This window comes from Salmo salar, chromosome ssa16 (assembly GCF_905237065.1).
Source record: "Salmo salar chromosome ssa16, Ssal_v3.1, whole genome shotgun sequence".
NCBI classification, from domain to species: domain Eukaryota; kingdom Metazoa; phylum Chordata; class Actinopteri; order Salmoniformes; family Salmonidae; genus Salmo; species Salmo salar.
The window spans coordinates 86,534,716-86,560,704 of record NC_059457.1 but is presented as its reverse complement, the minus strand read 5'-3'; the positions used below and the strand labels follow the sequence as shown (position 1 = coordinate 86,560,704).

Here is a 25,989-nt window from a genome sequence, read left to right as displayed (position 1 = left end):
GCCCGGGGACTTGCGCCGCCCGTCGGGCCCGGAGCCTGGAGCCGCCCGTCGGGCCCGGGGCCTGGAGCCGCCCGTCGGGCCCGGGGACTGGAGCCGCCCGTCGGGCCCGGGGACTGGAGCCGCCCGTCGGGCCCGGGGACTGGAGCCGCCCGTCGGGCCCGGGGACTGGAGCCGCCCGTCGGGCCCGGGGACTGGAGCCGCCCGTCGGGCCCGGGGACTGGAGCCGCCCGTCGGGCCCGGGGACTGGAGCTCCCTCCATAGACACACATTAACATCATGTTGGTAAACACAGTTGAAAGGATGAACGGAGAACACTTGATTCAGTCGAGGATTATTTCTCACAAGGTCAACCAACTACTCAGTCACACCACTTATGTTATACACAAGTACTCAATCCATTTGATGTTCACACCATGAATTAACTCTCCATTAAATATCAATTTATTCATGTTTCCTTTCTCTCTCTTACAAAGAATACAATCTGGTCTACAAAATTCAGAGCGTGGAAAGTGTTGGTCAAAACACAGGAGAGTGTCTCCCGACCCAAAATCATCCCTCCCCTTGTCACTCCTTGTATCGGTATCCATGTGACCCCCCCCCAAACTGTTCCTGCCCCGTCTGACAACACTGCCACAGTGTTACCCCAGGCCGGTACGTTAAGTTACCTCACAGAAACAAGATCATCAACAGGAGCTAAACTACAGTGGAACTGAGACTGATAAAGACATGTGGATGATCACAGCCCCCCCCCACCCCCCCATCCAAAACAACACATTTGAGAAAGTGCTACATTGTTCTTGTTGTTAGCATCGTCAGCGGTGATTTGTGCCGGCCGGCCTTCCACCCACCAGACAGACTCCTCCAGCCCCAGGACCCAGCCTGCCCTGCCCCGAGGGTGGTGTGGGCTGGGCTGGTGTTGGACCAGGTTGGTCTCTGGCCTCCAGACTGGCCCTCTCAGAGCTGGGGCCCCAGAAGCAGGGGAGAAGGGCGGTGAGGGGTGGGGCTATATCAGGGCCAGCTGATGCTGACTAGCTGAGCCCACTGGCAGGGCACCGGAGGGGTGGTGAGGATGGAGGTGGCGCCCCCCTCAGGCCACATAGTGGTACTGGTTGGGACTCTCCTTGTCTCTCTCCATGTAGTCTCTGTCGATCAGCGACTCAATCCGCTTCTTCAGGTCTCCAGGCTGTGGAGAGAGAACACACAGAGGAATGACACGCTGTGGAGAGAGAACACACAGAGGAATGACACGCTGTGGAGAGAGAACACACAGAGGAATGACACGCTGTGGAGAGAGAACACACAGAGGAATGACACGCTGTGGAGAGAGAACACACAGAGGAATGACACGCTGTGGAGAGAGAACACACAGAGGAATGACACGCTGTGGAGAGAGAACACACAGAGGAATGACACGCTGTGGAGAGAGAACACACAGAGGAATGACACGCTGAGGAGAGAACACAGAGGAATGACACTGTGGAGAGAACACACAGAGGAATGACACTGAGGAGAGAACACACAGAGGAATGACACTGAGGAGAGAACACACAGAGGAATGACACTGAGGAGAGAACACACAGAGGAATGACACTGAGGAGAGAACACACAGAGGAATGACACTGAGGAGAGAACACACAGAGGAATGACACTGAGGAGAGAACACAGAGGAATGACACTGAGGAGAGAACACAGAGGAATGACACTGAGGAGAGAACACAGAGGAATGACACAGAGGAGAGAACACAGAGGAATGACACAGAGGAGAGAACACAGAGGAATGACACTGAGGAGAGAACACAGAGGAATGACACTGAGGAGAGAACACACACAGGAATGACACTGAGGAGAGAACACACACAGGAATGACACTGAGGAGAGAACACACAGAGGAATGACACTGAGGAGAGAACACACAGAGGAATGACACTGAGGAGAGAACACAGAGGAATGACACTGAGGAGAGAACACAGAGGAATGACACTGAGGAGAGAACACAGAGGAATGACACTGAGGAGAGAACACAGAGGAATGACACTGAGGAGAGAACACAGGAATGACTGAAGGGTATGCAGCTTAGAGCTGAGGGTATACAGTGCAGTTTACTTGATGTGAATGCCTGTTTCGCATGCGACTATATTTCAGAGTAGGAAAAAAAGAACAAAAGCGAAAGAAATGAGAGAGAGAGAAAATGAAAGAGTACCTTGACGGGGAACTTGAGCTGGTTGTATAGTTCTGACACCAACAGGTTGTGGCCCAGAGTTTTCCTCATCTTCATGATGCGTACAACGGCCGCGTCGATCTGGTACTGTCTGTCCTGAAACACACGCTCAGTGGTGCTCACCTGCTCCTCCACCTGGACACACACACACACACACACAATTGTAATTCACCATTTATTTTCTGTGAACGTTTCACTTCCTGAATGAAATGACTCCAACTGGAGTTGACTGTGTGAATGCATAATGGCCACACTTCCTCCAACGATGGGCAAGGGAGAACTCAAAACTTAGGCAATAAGATTTAAATGAGGGGAACTTGGTGTCAACCTCAGTGGAAAGCACCATTATATGGATGAATTAGTCTGATATGACAGAATGATTAGAGGAGTCAGCACTCCTTTCTGTTCAACAGGCAGGCACAGACCTGACAATGTACCGTTTCCTTCACAGAGAGAGGTGTTAACCCTACCGTTTCCTTTACACACACACAGAGCGCGAGAGACAGAGCGCGAGAGACAGAGCGCGAGAGACAGAGCGCGAGAGAGGTGTTAACCCTACCGTTTCCTTCACACAGAGAGAGAGAGAGAGAGAGAGGTGTTAACCCTACCGTTTCCTTCACAGAGACAGAGAGGTGTTAACCCTACCGTTTCCTTCACAGAGACAGAGAGGTGTTAACCCTACCGTTTCCTTCACAGAGACAGAGAGGTGTTAACCCTACCGTTTCCTTCACAGAGACAGAGAGGTGTTAACCCTACCGTTTCCTTCACAGAGAGAGAGAGGTGTTAACCCTACCGTTTCCTTCACAGAGACAGAGAGGTGTTAACCCTACCGTTTCCTTCACAGAGACAGAGAGGTGTTAACCCTACCGTTTCCTTCACAGAGACAGAGAGGTGTTAACCCTACCGTTTCCTTCACAGAGACAGAGAGGTGTTAACCCTACCGTTTCCTTCACAGAGACAGAGAGGTGTTAACCCTACCGTTTCCTTCACAGAGACAGAGAGGTGTTAACCCTACCGTTTCCTTCATCTGAATCTGGTTGATCTTGATGCGGAACAGTTTGTGTCTGAAGTCGTTGTTGAAGTTGAAGCGGTCTCCGTCTTCTATGTCCTTCCCCCGGGGACTTTTATTGAGGACGCGCGCCTTCCCACAGGCCAGAGACTGCAGGGTACGCCTCAACTCACCCTCCTCTGGGGACACAGATCACAGTTACACTACCTCCTTTCATCAAGTTTAATTGGGGAAATGACTTGTGTTTCATGAATGAGCCAAAATGTTATTTACCCCAAATACACAATGAGATTAATGTAGAAGAGAGATAGAGGTGATGTGAAGGGCACTCAACATGTACGGCACTGACACAAATCACTGATGACTGGTTAAAAGAAATGGATCAGATTGCAGGAGCTGTACTGTTAGAATTCAGTGAAGCATTTGATATTATTGACCCTAACCGGTTGAGAAAACGTGGGTTTTCTAACCACAGCTCTGAATCTACGCTATGGTAATCTAATAGAACCTTCTCTAATGTCAAACATGTAAAGTGTGGTGTGCCGCTCAAAGTCCTCTACTTTTTTCTATACTGAACAAAAATATAAACACAACAAGTGTTGGTTCCATGTTTCATGAGCAGAAATAAGAGCCACAAATGTTTCATAACCACAAAAAGCGCATTTCTCTCAAATTTTGTGCACAAATTTGTTTACATCCCCATTAGTGAACATTTCTCCTTTGCAAAGATAATCCATCCACCTGACAGGTGTGGCTTATCAAGAAGCTGATTGAAGAGCATGATCATTACACAGGTGCACCTTGTGCTGGGGACAATAAAAGGCAACTAAAATGTGCAGTTGTGTCACAACACAATGCCACAGACGTCTGAAGTTGAGGGAGTGTGCAATTGGCATGCTGACTGCAGGAATGTCCACCAGAGCTGTTGCCAGAGAATTGAACGTTCATTTATCTACCATAAACTGCAGCCAATGTAGTTTTAGATAATATGGCAGAACGTCCAACTGGCCTCACAACAGCAGACCACCTGTTACCACACCAGCCCAGGACTGCCACAGCTGGCCTCACAACAGCAGACCACCTGTTACCACACCAGCCCAGGACTGCCACAGCTGGCCTCACAACAGCAGACCACCTGTTACCACACCAGCCCAGGACTGCCACAGCTGGCCTCACAACAGCAGACCACCTGTTACCACACCAGCCCAGGACTGCCACAGCTGGCCTCACAACAGCAGACCACCTGTTACCACACCAGCCCAGGACTGCCACAGCTGGCCTCACAACAGCAGACCACCTGTTACCACACCAGCCCAGGACTGCCACAGCTGGCCTCACAACAGCAGACCACCTGTTACCACACCAGCCCAGGACTGCCACAGCTGGCCTCACAACAGCAGACCACCTGTTACCACACCAGCCCAGGACTGCCACAGCTGGCCTCACAACAGCAGACCACCTGTTACCACACCAGCCCAGGACTGCCACAGCTGGCCTCACAACAGCAGACCACCTGTTACCACACCAGCCCAGGACTGCCACAGCTGGCCTCACAACAGCAGACCACCTGTTACCACACCAGCCCAGGACTGCCACAACTGGCCTCACAACAGCAGACCACCTGTTACCACACCAGCCCAGGACTGCCACAGCTGGCCTCACAACAGCAGACCACCTGTTACCACACCAGCCCAGGACTGCCACAGCTGGCCTCACAACAGCAGACCACCTGTTACCACACCAGCCCAGGACTGCCACAGCTGCAGGTTAGTCTGAGACCAGCCACCCAGACAGCTGATGACACTGACCAGTATTTCTGTCTGTAATAAAGCCTTGAGGGGAAAACCTCATTCTGATTGGCTGAGACTGGCTGCGCCAGAGATTCGGGCCTAATTTATTTATTTTAATTGACCGATTTCCTTATATGAACTAACTCAGTAAAACTGTTGAAATTGTTGAGTTCACATTTTTTGTTCAGTATATTTTTACCAATGACCTGCCACTGGCATTAAACAAAGCATGTGTGTCTGTGTATGCTGATGATTCAACCATATACACATCAGAAACCACAGCTAGTGAAGTCACTGAAACCCTTAAAGAGTTGCAGTCTGTTGTGAAATGGGTAGCCAGTAATAAACTAGTCCTGAACATCTCTAAAACTAAGAGCATTGTATTTGGTACAAATCATTCACTAAGTTCTAGACCTCAGCTGAATCTGGTAATGAATGGTGTGGCTGTTGAACAAGTTGAGGAGACTAAATAGCCGTAATAAAGAGATGCTCTGCTTTTTGACTCCACAAAGCAAGTCCTGCAGGCTCTAGTTTTATCTCATCTTCATTATTGTCCAGTCATGTGGTCAAGTGCTACAAAGAAAAACCTAGTTAAGCTGCAGCTGGCCCAGAACAGAGCAGGTCTTGCTCTTCATTGTAATCAGAGGGATAATATAGAAACTATGCATGCCAGTCTGTCTTGGCTAAGAGCTGAGGAAAGACTGACTGCATCACTTCTTGTTTTTATAAAAACACTGTTGGAAATTCCAAATGGTTTGCTTAATCAACTGACACCAGACATGCCACCAGGGGTCTTTTCACAGTCCCCAGGTCCAGAACAAATGAAATGTACAGTATTATACAGAGCCATGACTGCATGGAACTCTTCTGTCTTACAGAGCGCAAGTGGACAGCAAACATCACAGCACCACGCCGCTCCCCATGTGACCTACGTGTGAGTGTGTGTGTGTGTGTGTGTGTACTGACATGTATGTGGAACGGACAGACAACAGGCAGGTCACATGGGGAGAGGCCTGGTGCCGTGATGTTACTTTATTTTCTGGTTACAATGACAAGACTACATGTTAATGTTTAAATGTTTGTACATTGTAAAATCAGTCTAATGTCTTCTTCATAATGTGTCGGAGCCCAGTAACACTAGCTGTCACCATTGGCATCGGCTAAAGGGGATCCTAATCAATCTAAACTGGAGATAAATAAGGAGAGTAGTTAGTTTGATCTAAGGACCAGAGAAAATTCATGTAGACCTTTGTACCTATGAAGACAGACAGAGACAGACAGACACAGAGACAGACAGACAGAGGAAGGAGCTGTACCTATGAAGACAGAGAGACAGAGACAGACAGACACAGAGACAGACAGACAGAGGAAGGAGCTGTACCTATGAAGACAGACAGAGAGACAGACGAAGGAGCTGTACCTATGAAGACAGACAGAGAGACAGACGAAGGAGCTGTACCTATGAAGACAGACAGAGACAGACAGAGACAGACACAGACAGACACAGACAGACAGACAGACAGACAGACAGACAGACAGACAGACAGACAGACAGACAGAGGAAGGAGCTGTACCTATGAAGACAGACAGACAGAGACAGACAGAGACAGACAGAGACAGACAGAGACAGACAGAGACAGACAGACAGACAGACAGAGGAAGGAGCTGTACCTATGAAGACAGACAGACAGAGGGAGGGAGGAGCTGTACCTATGAAGACAGACAGACAGAGGGAGGGAGGAGCTGTACCTATGAAGACAGACAGACAGAGGGAGGGAGGAGCTGTACCTATGAAGACAGACAGACAGAGGGAGGGAGGAGCTGTACCTATGAAAAGACACAGAGGGAACTGTACCTTGAAGACAGACAGACAGAGGGAGGGAGGAGCTGTACCTATGAAGACAGACAGACAGAGGGAGGGAGGAGCTGTACCTATGAAGACAGACAGACAGAGGGAGGGAGGAGCTGTACCTATGAAGAGAGACAGACAGACAGAGGAAGGAGCTGTACCTATGAAGACAGACAGACAGACAGACAGACAGAGGGAGGAGCTGTACCTATGCCAGTGGCTGATTTGATCTCCTCCACGCTAAACTCCTCCCCCTCGTTGAACATCAGTAGCACCAACGTCTGGAACAGAGAGACCTGCAGCTCCTTCTTACCCTGTAGACAGACACACAGTTAGAGACACGTCTGGAACAGAGAGACCTGCAGCTCCTTCTTACCCTGTAGACAGACACACAGTTAGACACGTCTGGAACAGAGAGACCTGCAGCTCCTTCTGACCCTGTAGACAGACACACAGTTAGAGACACGTCTGGAACAGAGAGACCTGCAGCTCCTTCTGACCCTGTAGACAGACACACAGTTAGAGACACGTCTGGAACAGAGAGACCTGCAGCTCCTTCTTACCCTGTAGACAGACACACAGTTAGAGACACGTCTGGAACAGAGAGACCTGCAGCTCCTTCTGACCCTGTAGACAGACACACAGTTAGAGACACGTCTGGAACAGAGAGACCTGCAGCTCCTTCTGACCCTGTAGACAGACACACAGTTAGAGACACGTCTGGAACAGAGAGACCTGCAGCTCCTTCTGACCCTGTAGACAGACACACAGTTAGAGACACGTCTGGAACAGAGAGACCTGCAGCTCCTTCTGACCCTGTAGACAGACACACAGTTAGACACGTCTGGAACAGAGAGACCTGCAGCTCCTTCTGACCCTGTAGACAGACACACAGTTAGACACGTCTGGAACAGAGACCTGCAGCTCCTTGGTAAAAGACGCATTACAAATTTGACATTTCAAACAAAGAAAGCTGCCCATCTTCTAGGACAGTGTTGCTCTGGTCCTCACCTACCATTTCTATTGTATCCCAGCATGTTTAACCTGGTGGGTATTTGAGGACCAGAGAAGCACTATTGTAGGGATACCCTTCAGTCTCACCTCTTTAAACTCAGTCTTCAGAACAGCGTGGCCCAGGGTGGGCTGCCACTGGAGCTTCCTGCCACTGTGTTTCCCCAGATAGAACAGCTTGAATACCTCCTGGAGCTTCACCATCTGGGAAGAGCGAGGAGGGAGGGGAAGAGCGAGGAGGGAGGGGAAGAGCGAGGGGAAGAGCGAGGGGAAGAGCGAGGGGAAGAGCGAGGGGAAGAGCGAGGGGAAGAGCGAGGGGAAGAGCGGGGAAGAGCGAGGGGAAGAGCGAGGGGAAGAGCGAGGAGGGAGGGGAAGAGCGAGGAGGGAGGGGAAGAGCGAGGAGGGAGGGGAGAGAAACTTTATATAGGCTTCATAAAACCTAACCAACACTCAGATTAGATTCATACCTTCCACAATACTTTTTGCTAGCATACACACCACCCAACCACACACAGACAGAGACAGACATACCTCAGGGGGCAGGTGGACCTCCATAGGAGTGTAGGAGGGCCAGTAGCCCATGGTGAGGATGTTGACTGTTAGCTCCAGCTGGCTGGGCTCACTCTGGTTCTGGGTGTACTGGAGGAGACAGACAACCTGATTCAATACATTCATGTACTGGAGGAGACAGACAACCAGATTCAATACATTCATATACTGGAGGAGACAGACAACCAGATTCAATACATTCATGTACTGGAGGAGACAGACAACCTGATTCAATACATTCAAGCCATTTTGCCACAACTCTGGAAGTATGCTTGGGGTCATTGTCCATTTGGAAAACCCATTTGCGACCAAGCTTCAACTTCCTGACTGATGTCTTGAGATGTTGCTTCAATATATCCACAATTTTCCATCCTCATGATGCCATCCATTTTGTGAAGTGCACCAGTCCCTCCTGCAGCAAAGCACCCCCACAACATGATGCTGCCACCCCCGTGATTCACGGTTGGGATGGTGTTCTTCGGCTTGCAAGCCTCCCCCTTTTTCCTCCAAACATAACGATGGTCATTATGGACAAACAGTTCCATTTGTGTTTCATCAGACCAGAGGACATTTTTCCAAAAAGTTTGATCTTTGTCCCCATGTGCAGTTGCAAACCGTAGTCTGGCTTTTTTATGGCGGTTTTGAAGCAGAGGCTTCTTCCTTGCTGAGCGGCTTTTCAGGTTGTCGATATAGGACTCGTTTTACTGTGGATATAGATACTTTTGTACCTGTTTCCTCCAGCGTCTTCACAAGGTCCTTTGCTGTTGTTCTGGGATTGATTTGCACTTTTCGCACCAAAGTACATTAATCTCTAGGAGACAGAACGCGTCTCCTTCCTGAGTGGTGTGACGGCTGCGTGGCCCCATGGTGTTTATACTTGTGTACTATTGTTTGTACAGATGAACGTGGTACCTTCAGGTGTTTGGAAATTGCTCCCAAGGATGAACCAGACTTGTGGAGGAATACCATTTTTTTTCTGAGGTCTGGGCTGATTTCTTTAGATTTTCCCATGATGTCAAGCAAAGAGGCACTGAGTTTGAAGGTAGGCCTTGAAATACATCCACAGGTACACCTCCAATTGACTCAAATGATGTCAATTATCCTATCAGAAGCTTCTACAGCGATGACATTTTCTGGAATTTTCCAAGCTGTTTAAAGGCACAGTCAATTTAGTGTTTGTAAACTTCTGACCCACTGGAATTGTGACACAGTGAATTATAAGTGAAATAATCTGTCTGTAAACAATTGTTGGAAAAATAACTTGTGTGATGCAAAGTAGATGTCCTAACCAACTTGCCAAAGCTATAGTTTGTTAACAAGAAATTTGTGGAGTGGTTGAAAAACGAGTTTTAATGACTCCAACCTCAGTGTATGTAAACTTCCGACTTCAACTGTAGCCATGTCAGTAGGCTAGCTAGCTACAACTGTAGCCATGTCAGTAGGCTAGCTAGCTACAACTGTAGCCATGTCAGTAGGCTAGCTAGCTACAACTGTAGCCATGTCAGTAGGCTAGCTAGCTACAACTGTAGCCATGTCAGTAGGCTAGCTAGCTACAACTGTAGCCATGTCAGTAGGCTAGCTAGCTACAACTGTAGCCATGTCAGTAGGCTAGCTAGCTACAACTGTAGCCATGTCAGTAGGCTAGCTAGCTACAACTGTAGCCATGTCAGTAGGCTAGCTAGCTACAACTGTAGCCATGTCAGTAGGCTAGCTAGCTACAACTGTAGCCATGTCAGTAGGCTAGCTAGCTACAACTGTAGCCATGTCAGTAGGCTAGCTAGCTACAACTGTAGCCATGTCAGTAGGCTAGCTAGCTACAACTGTAGCCATGTCAGTAGGCTAGCTAGCTACAACTGTAGCCATGTCAGTAGGCTAGCTAGCTACAACTGTAGCCATGTCAGTAGGCTAGCTAGCTACAACTGTAGCCATGTCAGTAGGCTAGCTAGCTACAACTGTATCCATGTCAGTAGGCTAGCTAGCTACAACTGTAGCCATGTCAGTAGGCTAGCTAGCTACAACTGTAGCCATGTCAGTAGACTAGCTAGCTACAACAGCTCCACAGCTGAAAGTCACGGCACTGGTGACCAACGTCCTGCCACACAACTTGTACAGGAGACAGCTACCCGTTTTCTTCCTTCTCACAATTGCAAACTGATAAATCCCCGTCACAACATTTGTAATAATTTAGCTAGTTATTCTTCCTATTTCATGGAGTCATACCGAGAGCGCAGTGAAATAAAACAATGAGGAACTACAGTATGTTTTGATTTTAAAATGGTGGACACTAAATATTCAAATAGGAGTTCCACGTCCTACAAGACAGATGGGTTGAGGGACGAGCGTCACGGAGGAGTGACCTACAAGACAGATGGGTTGAGGGACGAGCGTCACGGAGGAGTGACCTACAGGACAGATGGGTTGAGGGACGAGCGTCACGGAGGAGTGATGACAACATTGTCTCAAGTCAGATGGCATCTATGATTCCCTGGTGGTAAATGTAAATTACAGTAACTACTTCAGTGATAGAGGAGTGTGTGTTAACCTGTTTGTACTGGATCATGACGTCTTTGGAGAGCTCCATGTCCTTAAACATCCCCTCCAGCTTACTGGTGAAGGCCGCTCCACACTCTGCAGGGACAGGAAGTCACAAACCATCACACTCACTTCCTGTTAACAAGTTTTATAGAGTATTACAAACGGGCTGGTTCCAGCCCTGAATGCTGATTGGCTGACAGCCGTGGTATATCAGACCGTATACCACGGGTATGACAAAACATTTATTTTTACTGCTCTAATTACGTTGATAACCAGTTTATAATAGTAATAAGGCACCTCCGGGAGTTTGTGGTACATGGCCAATATACCATGGCTAAGGGCTGTATCCAGGCACTCCGCGTTGCGTCGTGCTTAAGAACAGCCCTTAGCCGTGGTGTATTGGCCCTATACCACACCTGCTACAGGCCTTACTGCTTAAATACATTGCATGACCTGTTGACTGTGGTGGTGGTTCTACAGTCACACACCAGCGGTATTGACAAACCACCGATGGGCTAACCTCCCTGCTGAGGCAACAATCAGCATCTGCCGGAGGACATTTGACATTATCCCACAGACACAGGGCCTAAAATAAAAACACCCGCCAAATGCGGGTAGATTTTGACATTGGCGGGTAGAGACGCCCATGTCACCAGCCATGTTGGTGGGTGAAGACGTCTATTTCACCAGCCATGTTGGTGGGTGAAGACGTCTATTTCACCAGCCATGTTGGTGGGTGAAGACGTCTATTTCACCAGCCATGTTGGTGGGTGAGACGTCTATTTCACCAGCCATGTTGGTGGGTGAGACGTCTATTTCACCAGCCATGTTGGTGGGTGAGATGTCTATTTCACCAGCCATGTTGGTGGGTGAGACGTCTATTTCACCAGCCATGTTGGTGGGTGAAGACGTCTATTTCACCAGCCATGTTGGTGGGTGAGACGTCTATTTCACCAGCCATGTTGGTGGGTGAGACGTCTATTTCACCAGCCATGTTGGTGGGTGAGACGTCTATTTCACCAGCCATGTTGGTGGGTGAGACGTCTATGTCACCAGCCATGTTGGTGGGTGAGACGTCTATTTCACCAGCCATGTTGGTGGGTGAGATGTCTATTTCACCAGCCATGTTGGTGGGTGAGACGTCTATTTCACCAGCCATGTTGGTGGGTGAGACGTCTATGTCACCAGCCATGTTGGTGGGTGAGACGTCTATTTCACCAGCCATGTTGGTGGGTGAGACGTCTATTTCACCAGCCATGTTGGTGGGTGAGACGTCTATTTCACCAGCCATGTTGGTGGGTGAGACGTCTATTTCACCAGCCATGTTGGTGGGTGAGACGTCTATTTCACCAGCCATGTTGGTGGGTGAGACGTCTATTTCACCAGCCATGTTGGTGGGTGAGACGTCTATTTCACCAGCCATGTTGGTGGGTGAGACGTCTATTTCACCAGCCATGTTGGTGGGTAGAGACGTCTATTTCACCAGCCATGTTGGTGGGTGAGACGTCTATTTCACCAGCCATGTTGGTGGGTGAGACGTCTATTTCACCAGCCATGTTGGTGGGTGAGACGTCTATTTCACCAGCCATGTTGGTGGGTGAGACGTCTATTTCACCAGCCATGTTGGTGGGTGAAGACGTCTATTTCACCAGCCATGTTGGTGGGTGAAGACGTCTATTTCACCAGCCATGTTGGTGGGTGGTCAGGGCAACAGAGCTCGAGCATTTCACTTACATTTACAAATAAACATGTAGTTAGAAGTCAAGTAGGAGAACATTTATAACTAAATAAATGCTGCAGTAACTGTGTCATTTTGTTTCATAGATGGTAGATAATCACAAAGAACTAGGTATCCTCTAAAATAAATAAATAAATAAATATATATATATATATATATATCTCCAGTGAGGCGCAGCAACAATGCCTGGCTGGGGAGCTGTGAACACTGGGATTGAAAGTGCTCAAGATGCACAGGCATAGATGTCTAATTTACTGGAAAGTCCACTGAAGTGAGAACTTGTGTTCCTTGGCTATTTACATTGTTTTGTTCACAAGCTACGTTTGAGTTTCAATGTTTGACTTTGCTTCATCTGCCAGTGAAGACATCAGCTACGAGTCAGACCATCTACTCTAATATCTCACAGGCAGCAGCAGCTGGAGTACCATCGTTGCCACGGTAACCTTAACATGTCTCATCTGCGATGTTTTGGTTAAAAAGGTTTGTTAAAATGATTAGCACTATACCACATCACTTCTTACTAGTAATACATTTGTTTTTGAAGCATTACAAAGCTTGCTCATTGGTTTCTTTTGTAACAAAACAATATTTTGTCTGGTAATAAAACTGGAGTGGCTGGTAGACCAAAAAGTTAGTTTTAGTCCCTACCCACAGACAAAGCCTGCTACAACACATATCATAACACTGCATTGGAGATCACTGCATTCTATCCTGTTATCATACAGTGTTTGAGTTTGGACAACTTACCGTGTTTGAGTTTGGACAGCATGGACTTCTCAGCGTCCACGGAGGCACTCTTCCCAACCAGCAGGCGTTTGGCAAGGTCCTTCTTATAAAAGGCTTCGAACACATCCTTCCCATGGATGAAGCGGAAGATGATCATGATCTTGTCTAGAATCCTCTCCATCTCCTCCTCGGTAGCTTCCTTGTTGCCCGCCCGCAATTTACAGTCCACGTACTTCGCTGTGCAGAGACAGGACATCGCCAGTTAGATAAAACATACAGGAAACACTCATATCAACATACCAGGCGTTGGACCTCTGACTGGTATTATAAGCAATTTGTTTTAAGATTCCAGGTAGGTGCCTTTAAATATCTCCTGCCCTGACTCTTTGCACACACAGCGGTCTTGTCCTCACCGATGAGTTCAGCAGGTTTGTTGGGTCTGTTGTTGATGAAAGCTTCAAAGGCCTCCTTCATAGCGTTGATGAAGCTCTCGTTTCTGTTGAAACAGCCCTGAGCCACGTTGTCCATCTTATCCTTAAAGTCCAACAGGTCTTGAACCATGTCCTTATCCTTCTCTGGGGTGCCCACAATCTCACCACCAAAACTCTGTTAGGAGACATCTCAGTGAGACAGGAATCAATAGAAGTGTTTCAGAGTGAGAGTAGTATAGAGAGGAGAGAGAGAGACCGAGTGAGAGTAGTATAGAGAGAGGAGAGACAGGAGAGAGCGTACCTTGATGTAGTCTCTCCAGTGCTGCAGCAGAGTGGGGAGTCCTCCCTTCACCTTACTGAAGAGCTGGTAGAGCAGAGCCAGCTCCATCACCCGGTTACCATCTAACAGAATACTGAGACCTGGAGGAGAGGGTCAATATCACCCGGTTACCATCTAACAGAATACTGAGACCTGGAGGAGAGGGTCAATATCACCCGGTTACCGCCTAACAGAATACTGAGACCTGGAGGAGAGGGTCAATATCACCCGGTTACCGCCTAACAGAATACTGAGACCTGGAGGAGAGGGTCAATATCACCCGGTTACCGTCTAACAGAATACTGAGACCTGGAGGAGAGGGTCAATATCACCCGGTTACCGTCTAACAGAATACTGAGACCTGGAGGAGAGGGTCAATATCACCCGGTTACCACCTAACAGAATACTGAGACCTGGAGGAGAGGGTCAATATCACCCGGTTACCGTCTAACAGAATACTGAGACCTGGAGGAGAGGGTCAATATCACCCGGTTACCGTCTAACAGAATACTGAGACCTGGAGGAGAGGGTCAATATCACCCGGTTACCGTCTAACAGAATACTGAGACCTGGAGGGTCAATATCACCCGGTTACCGTCTAACAGAATACTGAGACCTGGAGGAGAGGGTCAATATCACCCGGTTACCGTCTAACAGAATACTGAGACCTGGAGGAGAGGTCAATATCACCCGGTTACCGTCTAACAGAATACTGAGACCTGGAGGAGAGGGTCAATATCACCCGGTTACCGTCTAACAGAATACTGAGACCTGGAGGAGAGGGTCAATATCACCCGGTTACCGCCTAACAGAATACTGAGACCTGGAGGAGAGGGTCAATATCACCCGGTTACCGTCTAACAGAATACTGAGACCTGGAGGAGAGGGTCAATATCACCCGGTTACCGCCTAACAGAATACTGAGACCTGGAGGAGAGGGTCAATATCACCCGGTTACCGCCTAACAGAATACTGAGACCTGGAGGAGAGGGTCAATATCACCCGGTTACCGTCTAACAGAATACTGAGACCTGGAGGAGAGGGTCAATATCACCCGGTTACCGTCTAACAGAATACTGAGACCTGGAGGAGAGGGTCAATATCACCCGGTTACCGCCTAACAGAATACTGAGACCTGGAGGAGAGGGTCAATATCACCCGGTTACCGTCTAACAGAATACTGAGACCTGGAGGAGAGGGTCAATATCACATACTGCTGATAGATACCTTTCTGTAAGATGGCCGTCATGTGTTCTCCAAGCAGCTGCTTCTCTACATTAGAGATAAGTGGCTTCCTGTTGAATACAAACAGAGAGAGAGACATGATAAAGAGATGGACAAGGGGGTGAAAGAGAAAGTAAATCTGTGAGACGATCTAGTGTACTCTGATTGGAGCACAGGCCTGTCAGTCTAAGGGGTGTGGAGGAAGAGGCGGGTCTTACTGAGTGCTCTGGTCGAGGTAGCTGATGACACGATCGTTCTCTTCTTCCAACCGACGAGCCACGTGATGCAGGTACTCCGGCACCTGGACACACACACACACACACACGTCACGTATGACCGTCACTAGGAGAAAGTCAGGTATGCTATCTATATAGGGGCGTGGTCATAATATGGAATTAAAGCATTTGATTGGCGGTTGTCACTCACATCTCGTTCCTGCATCAGCCTCTGTCCCTCTGCAGCGTACAGTCTGTTAGTCTCCATCAAAAAACGCTCCTCAAACGACTCTTTATACACCTGAGAGAGACAATAGACACCAGGAGATCAGAGAATCTACATAGACCTGAGGAGAGAGACAATAGACACCAGGACATCAGAGAATCTACATAGACCTGAGGAGAGAGAATAGACACCAGGAGATCAGAGAATCTACATAGACCTGAGGAGAGAGAATAGACACCAGGACATCAGAGAATCTACATAGACCTGAGGAGAGAGAATAGACACCAGGAGATCAGAGAATCTACATAGACCTGAGGAGAGAGACAATAGACACCAGGAGATCAGAGAATCTACATAGACCTGAGGAGAGAGACAATAGACACCAGGAGATCAGAGAATCTACATACTATCTGCCTATGGAACAATAGTTTTAGACTGCTAAGAAAATGCACTCATATGACTAGCAATTGACTGCCTTGACTTGATTGGTTCATTGGCCAAATGGTAAGACAAGCTTTATGAAGCATTGACCAATCACCTGCAGATCTGAGAGCATGCCCAGTAGGCTGCGGAGAAGGCTGCGGTCCACGGTCTCCCCGTTGCGTTCATGTTCGATCTGTTCCAGGATCCCATCCACCGTGCGCTTCTGGACAGCCCCGTCGCTCACGATGTGGTTCCGGAAGAGTTCCAGCCCGGTATCCCTGTGGAACACACACAGTCACGGTGGACGGTGAACAGTAACGGTCTGCATCCCAAACGGCACCCTATTTCCTACATAGTGAACTCTTTTAGCCCAATCAGGACCTAGTCAAAGGTAGTGCACTACGTAAGGAATAGGGAACCATTTCAGACATGGTCTCTGTCAGAGGACAGAAACAAACGTTGCCCATCTCAGAACAGGAAAAGCCGTTTGCCAGAGAATGGATGAATGTGTGTGTTTCTAATAGCTAGTGGACAAGGCTCTTACCAGATGGAGGGGAGCAGGGAGTTCTGGAGCACGTAGGTACGATCCAGGAACAGAAAGATACTCCGGATCATGATCTGCAGTAAACCAGGTTACACAACACACTTACATTACACTAATCTACAACATACATGAAATATCACATGATAAACACAAAGGTGAGATAAAGGCTGTCTGACTAACCGTCTGTCTGCAGTGGTCCTGCCAGCATCGGTTCATCCTCTTCAGGAAAGACAGGCTGTCCAGGGACTCTGTGAGGCGCTAAGGTTAAGGAACGGGCCTCAATTCAATCAAACAACAGTCAAACACTCTCTCTTTGGACGGGGCCCTCGGGTCGCACCAGGTTGTGGTTAAAAAACATGACCTTCCGATGACTACAAACTGTAGTTAGTTTATAGAGATCCCTGTTACAGGGATGTTCATTGTTTTATGTGCCATCAGTCCAAGCAGCGTGTCGCTGTGTGCAGCTAGCTGGCTGAAGAGGTCCAAAGTGCCCCCTGGGCGGCAGGTAGCCTAGCGGTTAGGAGAGTTGGGCCAGTAACCGGAAAGTTGCTGGTTCGAATCCCCGAGCCGACTAGGAGAAAATATGTCTATGTGCCATTAAGCAAAGCACCGTAAACCTAATTTCTCCTGTTAGTATCTCTGATTAGAGTGTCTGCTAAATGAACAACATGTCAAACGTAGTGGAACAGAGAGACTACTACACAGCGGCCCGCTGAGAAGACATACAGCTGGTACAGAGAGACTACTACACAGCAGCCTGCTGAGAAGACATACCGCTGGTACAGAGAGACTACTACACAGCGGCCCGCTGAGAAGACATACAGCTGGTACAGAGAGACTACTACAGAGCGGCCCGCTGAAAAGACATACAGCTGGTACAGAGAGACTACTACACAGCGGCCCGCTGAGAAGACATACAGCTGGTACAGAGAGACTACTACACAGCGGCCTCCTGAGAAGACATACAGCTCTTACAGAGACACTACTACACAGCGGCCTCCTGAGAAGACATACAGCTGGTACAGAGAGACTACTACACAGCGGCCTCCTGAGAAGACATACAGCTGGTACAGAGAGACTACTGCACAGCAGCCTGCTGAGAAGACATACAGCTGGTACAGAGAGACTACTACACAGCAGCCTGCTGAGAAGACATACAGCTGGTACAGAGAGACTACTACACAGCGGCCCGCTGAGAAGACATACAGCTGGTACAGAGAGACTACTGCACAGCAGCCTGCTGAGAAGACATACAGCTGGTACAGAGAGACTACTACACAGCGGCCCGCTGAGAAGACATACAGCTGGTACAGAGAGACTACTACACAGCGGCCCGCTGAGAAGACATACAGCTGGTACAGAGAGACTACTACACAGCAGCCTGCTGAGAAGACATACAGCTGGTACAGAGAGACTACTGCACAGCAGCCTGCTGAGAAGACATACAGCTGGTACAGAGAGACTACATACAGCTGGTACAGAGAGACTACTACACAGCAGCCTGCTGAGAAGACATACAGCTGGTACAGAGAGACTACTACACAGCAGCCTGCTGAGAAGACATACAGCTGGTACAGAGAGACTACTACACAGCGGCCCGCTGAGAAGACATACAGCTGGTACAGAGAGACTACATACAGCTGGTACAGAGAGACTACTACACAGCGGACCGCTGAGAAGACATACAGCTGGTACAGAGAGACTACATACAGCTGGTACAGAGAGACTACTACACAGCAGCCTGCTGAGAAGACATACAGCTGGTACAGAGAGACTACTACACAGCGGCCCGCTGAGAAGACATACAGCTGGTACAGAGAGACTACTGCACAGCAGCCTGCTGAGAAGACATACAGCTGGTACAGAGAGACTACTGCACAGCAGCCTGCTGAGAAGACATACAGCTGGTACAGAGAGACTACTGCACAGCAGCCTGCTGAGAAGACATACAGCTGGTACAGAGAGACTACTGCACAGCAGCCTCGCTGAGAAGACATACAGCTGGTACAGAGAGACTACTGCACAGCAGCCCGCTGAGAAGACATACAGCTGGTACAGAGAGACTACTGCACAGCAGCCCGCTGAGAAGACATACAGCTGGTACAGAGAGACTACTGCACAGCAGCCTCCTGAGAAGACATACAGCTCTTACAGAGAGACTACTGCACAGCGGCCTCCTGAGAAGACATACAGCTGGTACAGAGAGACTACTACACAGCGGCCTCCTGAGAAGACATACAGCTGGTACAGAGAGACTACTGCACAGCAGCCTGCTGAGAAGACATACAGCTGGTACAGAGAGACTACTGCACAGCAGCCTGCTGAGAAGACATACAGCTGGTACAGAGAGACTACTGCACAGCAGCCTGCTGAGAAGACATACAGCTGGTACAGAGAGACTACTGCACAGCAGCCTGCTGAGAAGACATACAGCTGGTACAGAGAGACTACTACACAGCAGCCTGCTGAGAAGACATACAGCTGGTACAGAGAGACTACTGCACAGCAGCCTGCTGAGAAGACATACAGCTGGTACAGAGAGACTACTACACAGCGGCCCGCTGAGAAGACATACAGCTGGTACAGAGAGACTACTACACAGCAGCCTGCTGAGAAGACATACAGCTGGTACAGAGAGACTACTGCACAGCAGCCTGCTGAGAAGACATACAGCTGGTACAGAGAGACTACATACAGCTGGTACAGAGAGACTACTACACAGCGGCCCGCTGAGAAGACATACAGCTGGTACAGAGAGACTACTACAGAGCGACCCGCTGAAAAGACATACAGCTGGTACAGAGAGACTACTACACAGCGGCCCGCTGAGAAGACATACAGCTGGTACAGAGAGACTACTACACAGCGGCCTCCTGAGAAGACATACAGCTCTTACAGAGACACTACTACACAGCGGCCTCCTGAGAAGACATACAGCTGGTACAGAGAGACTACTACACAGCGGCCTCCTGAGAAGACATACAGCTGGTACAGAGAGACTACTGCACAGCAGCCTGCTGAGAAGACATACAGCTGGTACAGAGAGACTACTGCACAGCAGCCTGCTGAGAAGACATACAGCTGGTACAGAGAGACTACTGCACAGCAGCCCGCTGAGAAGACATACAGCTGGTACAGAGAGACTACTGCACAGCAGCCTGCTGAGAAGACATACAGCTGGTACAGAGAGACTACTGCACAGCAGCCTGCTGAGAAGACATACAGCTGGTACAGAGAGACTACTGCACAGCAGCCTGCTGAGAAGACATACAGCTGGTACAGAGAGACTACTACACAGCAGCCCGCTGAGAAGACATACAGCTGGTACAGAGAGACTACTGCACAGCGGCCCGCTGAGAAGACATACAGCTGGTACAGAGAGACTACTACACAGCAGCCTCCTGAGAAGACATACAGCTCTTACAGAGACACTACTACACAGCGGCCTCCTGAGAAGACATACAGCTGGTACAGAGAGACTACTGCACAGCGGCCTCCTGAGAAGACATACAGCTGGTACAGAGAGACTACTGCACAGCGGCCCGCTGAGAAGACATACAGCTGGTACAGAGAGACTACTGCACAGCAGCCTGCTGAGAAGACATACAGCTGGTACAGAGAGACTACTGCACAGCAGCCTGCTGAGAAGACATACAGCTGGTACAGAGAGACTACTACACAGCAGCCTGCTGAGAAGACATACAGCTGGTACAGAGAGACTACTACACAGCAGCCTGCTGAGAAGACATACAGCTGGTACAGAGAGACTACTACACAGCGGCCCGCTGAGAAGACATACAGCTGGTACAGAGAGACTACTACACAGCAGCCTGCTGAGAAGACATACAGCTGGTACAGAGAGACTACTACACAGCAGCCTGCTGAGAAGACATACAGCTGGTACAGAGAGACTACTACACAGCAGCCTGCTGAGAAGACATAGAGCTGGTACAGAGAGACTACTACACAGCAGCCTGCTGAGAAGACATACAGCTGGTACAGAGAGACTACTACACAGCGGCCCGCTGAGAAGACAGCTCTAAGACAGGAGGTTGCCAGGTTCCTTTTAAGCCCCACCAGTCACAACTAACCAGATAAACAAGTGTTATCAGAGAGACCCAGGCCAAGGTTATCGTGGCAATGATGGTATTCCAGCCGCTGGATGGTCCGTGACAGTGTGGCTGTGAGATATTTAAGCAATAAGGCCCGAGGAGGTGTGGTATGTGGCTAATATACAACAGCTAAGGGCTGTTCTTAAGCACAACACATCACAGGGTGCCTGGATACAGCTCTTAGCCGAGGTATATTGGCCATATACCACAAACCCCCAAGGTGCCTTATTGCTATTATAAACTGGTTACCAATGTAATTAGAGCAGTACAAAATGTTGTCATACCACGGCTGTCAGCCAATCAGCATTCAGGGCTGGAACCAGCCAGGTTATAACACAGTAGACTAGTCTGACGTCTTCACTGGTAGTTGAAGCAAAGCCAAACATTGATAAACAACGTAGCTTGTGAACAAAACAATGTAAATAGCCAAGAAACAAGGTGCAGCGATACAAATCAACTTTTCTATAAAACATGTTTATCTCCTCAGAGGAGACACTGTCATGCAGCATCATAAATGACAGATGTTCTTATCAAGTCGACTTGTAACCTACCAAACAGGCTTTTATAAACATCCACACACACTGGCAAAGATATAGGAGCACACTTTCATACACAAAGACACAGACACACAGTGGAAAGGATATTCTCTGAACTGATGTATCTGGGCCTGGACATGGTCCTCACAGACCTGACGGAGCTGCTTGTAGAGTGTAGGGGAGACTTTATACGAACACAGGTTCTCCACCGCCTGAAACAGAGAGAGAAACATACTAAGTATTCCTCAATTCTGGAAGTCATCCCTGCCTGTTTAGTGGCTTTATAACAGGAAAGACAGGATTAGCAGAGTCAACAGGCTGGTGAACGGTCAGAGTGATAGGGTTAACCAAGTCAACAGGCTGGTGAACGGTCAGAGTGATAGGGTTAACCAAGTCAACAGGCTGGTGAACGGTCAGAGTGATAGGGTTAACCAAGTCAACAGGCTGGTGAACGGTCAGAGTGATAGGGTTAACCAAGTCAACAGGCTGGTGAACGGTCAGAGTGATAGGGTTAACCAAGTCAACAGGCTGGTGAACGGTCAGAGTGATAGGGTTAACCAAGTCAACAGGCTGGTGAACGGTCAGAGTGATAGGGTTAACCAAGTCAACAGGCTGGTGAACGGTCAGAGTGATAGGGTTAACCAAGTCAACAGGCTGGTGAACGGTCAGAGTGATAGGGTTAACCAAGTCAACAGGCTGGTGAACGGTCAGAGTGATAGGGTTAACCAAGTCAACAGGCTGGTGAACGGTCAGAGTGATAGGGTTAACCAAGTCAACAGGCTGGTGAACGGTCAGAGTGATAGGGTTAACCAAGTCAACAGGCTGGTGAACGGTCAGAGTGATAGGGTTAACCAAGTCAACAGGCTGGTGAACGGTCAGAGTGATAGGGTTAACCAAGTCAACAGGCTGGTGAACGGTCAGAGTGATAGGGTTAACCAAGTCAACAGGCTGGTGAACGGTCAGAGTGATAGGGTTAACCAAGTCAACAGGCTGGTGAACGGTCAGAGTGATAGGGTTAACCAAGTCAACAGGCTGGTGAACGGTCAGAGTGATAGGGTTAACCAAGTCAACAGGCTGGTGAACGGTCAGAGTGATAGGGTTAACCAAGTCAACAGGCTGGTGAACGGTCAGAGTGATAGGGTTAACCAAGTCAACAGGCTGGTGAACGGTCAGAGTGATAGGGTTAACCAAGTCAACAGGCTGGTGAACGGTCAGAGTGATAGGGTTAACCAAGTCAACAGGCTGGTGAACGGTCAGAGTGATAGGGTTAACCAAGTCAACAGGCTGGTGAACGGTCAGAGTGATAGGGTTAACCAAGTCAACAGGCTGGTGAACGGTCAGAGTGATAGGGTTAACCAAGTCAACAGGCTGGTGAACGGTCAGCACGGTGGTTGGGTATACTGACTGCTGATGTGAGCTACAGAACCTGCTGGCTGGCATGGAGCAGCGCTCCTCTCCAATACTTTGAGACTAGAGAGGCAGCGTGTCCTAGGACCGATCTATGCTGCCCCAGCTGGAATCGGGTAATGTCCCAAATGGCACCCTATACCCTAAATAGTACACCACATAGGGAATAGGGTGTCAGTTGGCACCACCAACCCAGACTGGCTGGGGCAACCAGCAGGTCACATGACAAGACAGCTGGAGTAATGGTACAGATACAGACAGTAAAGGACAACCAGCAGGTCACATGACAAGACAGCTGGAGTAATGGTACACAGATACAGACAGTAAAGGACAACCAGCAGGTCACATGACAAGACAGCTGGAGTAATGGTACAGATACAGACAGTAAAGGACAACCAGCAGGTCACATGACAAGACAGCTGGAGTAATGGTACACAGATACAGACAGTAAAGGACAACCAGCAGGTCACATGACAAGACAGCTGGAGTAATGGTACAGATACAGACAGTAAAGGACAACCAGCAGGTCACATGACAAGACAGCTGGAGTAATGGTACAGATACAGACAGTAAAGGACAACCAGCAGGTCACATGACAAGACAGCTGGAGTAATGGTACAGATACAGACAGTAAAGGACAACCAGCAGGTCACATGACAAGACAGCTGGAGTAATGGTACAGATACAGACAGTAAAGGGTGAACAGCAGGTCACATGACAAGACAGCTGGAGTAATGGTACAGATACAGACAGTAAAGGGTGAACAGCAGGTCACATGACAAGACAGCTGGAGTAATGGTACAGATACAGACAGTAAAGGACAACCAGCAGGTCACATGACAAGACAGCTGGAGTAATGGTACAGATACAGACAGTAAAGGGTGAACAGCAGGTCACATGACAAGACAGCTGGAGTAATGGTGTCATACAGATGCAGACAATAAAAGTGCCCATATCGGTACATATTATTCACATGGAAACACAGACTTGGCTATAGGCATGTCATCAAGGCCCGGTGGACACATGAACTAGGCCTGTTTTAGAAAGGCAAATATGGGCTGTAGCTCTCCACAAACGATGCGTTTCATGTCCTGAAAGTGCCACTGTGTGCATGATGTTTGATGCTTTAGGCCTGACCTGGTAGAGTTCCTCTAGGTTGTACTTGATGGAGGTGCTATTCTGGATGGCTCCTACCGCATCCCTCAGCTTCAGCCATGTGTCCTCAGTGTAGTTGTCCGCTAGCTTTGGCCTGTCTGGGAACACACAACACAGTTACGCCACACCAAGGTAAAGCAAAATGGTTAGACAGACAATCAATGCAACCATTCGTTTTTTTAAGCCTCTAGCTGGGTACCTCATTTAAATTAGGAGAAATGTAAAGTTAATTTGTAAACAAGAAGAATATTGTTTGTAAACAGTTGACTATTGTTTGCATGCTCAACCATATGTCAATATCTGGCAGGGACAGTCAACAAATGTAAAAAATGTAATAGAATGCAAATATATATATATTTATTCTGCCAGAATGTCATTAGCTTGGTAAAGTTAGCTAGATGACGTAAACAGAGTTGAGCAATATTTCCAGGGTCTGGTTGCAACGGAATATTCTGTTGTTTACATGCCATGGCTATCAATTGCTTCAAATATGTCCCAAGCTAACTTGCTCTAGAAACTTCCTAGGCTACCCAGCTGGCCATCATGGACAACTTTCAAATATGAACTTTAGTTACGCTGCCATTTATGGGGAGTTACACGTTACATAAGTAGAGTTAACTAGTTAGCCAATTACTAACAGATAGTTGATAGTCAGGCAAAACGGCTAAATAACGTTTAGCTAGCTAACGTTAACTAGCTATTCAGCACGCGTTACCTTTGAAATTTTTAATAACTAATTTCTTGGAGGCGCCAGTTTTGTTGGAGGCCAGGCCAGAAATCTTCGTCACTCCGTTGTTGTTGTGCTCCGTCAGAGCAGAGAAGTTTGCTTTCTTGTCCTGTCGTATGTCTTCTGCCATTATTAGATTAATGCAGAGGGCCGTTGTTGTGAAGAGTTGTTAGCTAACGTTAGCCTGTCAGCGGCACTTCTACTCGTCCTCTCAAACGAGCTTAAAGTTGGATTATACAACTCTGACCCTGTTTCTTAAATCATTTACGATGCACCACTTAGTCCGATCCCTCACTTGAGCAAAAGTAGATACTTAGACCAAAGCCATAAAACTCAGGGAAACTTTTGGATGAACCGAACCGAAAATTAGATTTCGTTGAAATAAGCTAACAGGCTAACGCGCTAGCCTAGTTTAGTTAGCGAATCAAACAATTTAGTATATCCGCTGCGTCCCTCCCTGGCCCGTATTAAAATTAGGCAAATATTAAATGTTATATATTTCAGACTTCCATGTGTGAAACAAATTAAAAGCTATATTCAATCTGAAATGATCCATCATTATGCTACCGCTGGAGATGTGGCGCTAGCCACATAGCAAACATAACAAAATGGCTTTCTACACCCCCCTTGACAATTGCATCTTGGGAGATTCGCATTCTACCCATGTGATGTTTGAATCTTTCAACAGTATTTTGACCTTTTAAAAAAATGTCTTACAAGAGTTCATCTTTAAAGGGTCCCAATTACATTTCCTATTCAATTACTTCAGTGAAATTCATCGACTTTTGTCGATTTTGCATGATGTAAAAGCATTTTAGGTACAAGCAATAACACATAAAACTCTTTTTCAAATGATGTAGACTCAAGGCTGAAAATATGTGTTTCCAACTGTGATGGTGGAATATAAATTGGTGCAGGATTGGTGCATCGTGATTTTATCAGTTTACCCTGTTCTAAAAGTTAACTAGATTAAAATGTATGATAGAGTACAGTATTCTACATTTAGTTGCTAATTTTAAACATGTTTAAATGGTTTCATTTTCTTGGACAGACGAGAAAGGTGTAATTGCAGCCCGCAATTCGGGGCATTCCTGCATCTTTAGGAACCCCTCTTTATACTTCTATTGGTCAATTTTTAATCGCATAGACAATCAGAGGAAATCTAGAATATCAAAAGTGTCATGAAGGGGGTGTGTTCATGCAGGAAACAATGGGATGCTTGTGTGTGTCTGTGTTTGTGTGGGG

General features: G+C 48.0%; 1 protein-coding gene across 2 annotated transcripts; it reads right to left on the bottom strand.

Moving 5' to 3' along the window:
• Positions 1-418: 418 nt before the first annotated feature.
• On the bottom strand, positions 419-25,379 carry LOC106574804 (cullin-4A). 2 transcript variants are annotated; one of them, XM_045698383.1, is made up of 19 exons: positions 24,733-25,377; positions 24,000-24,115; positions 21,564-21,667; positions 16,988-17,057; positions 16,808-16,881; positions 16,379-16,541; positions 15,826-15,915; positions 15,618-15,700; positions 15,403-15,470; positions 14,158-14,276; positions 13,839-14,031; positions 13,447-13,662; positions 10,969-11,054; positions 8,409-8,516; positions 7,968-8,081; positions 7,075-7,180; positions 3,234-3,406; positions 2,201-2,353; positions 419-1,183 (listed from the first exon to the last, which is right to left on the bottom strand). In XM_045698383.1, the coding sequence occupies exons 1-19, from the start codon at positions 24,872-24,874 to the stop codon at positions 1,088-1,090; spliced, it is 2,274 nt and encodes a 757-aa protein (XP_045554339.1). In that variant the 5' UTR covers positions 24,875-25,377; the 3' UTR covers positions 419-1,087. The 2 variants fall into 2 exon arrangements, with proteins under 2 accessions (XP_045554339.1, XP_045554340.1); XM_045698384.1 differs by lacking the exons at positions 419-1,183; positions 2,201-2,353; positions 3,234-3,406; positions 7,075-7,180 and adding an exon at positions 7,371-7,430 and having other exon boundaries at positions 24,733-25,379.
• Between the last annotated feature and the right edge of the window lie 610 nt (positions 25,380-25,989).

Bases quoted from the DNA above. Each gene is read 5' to 3' on its own strand.
- LOC106574804 (XM_045698383.1), bottom strand. From the start codon at position 24,874: ATGGCAGAAGACATACGACAGGACAAGAAAGCAAACTTCTCTGCTCTG. The intron at 13,663-13,838 runs GTGAGGACAAGA...GTCTCTGCACAG, and splicing joins CAAACCTGCTGAACTCATCG to CGAAGTACGTGGACTGTAAA. The intron at 3,407-7,074 runs GTACAGCTCCTC...CTGTGTCCCCAG, and splicing joins CAAATCAGCCACTGGCATAG to AGGAGGGTGAGTTGAGGCGT.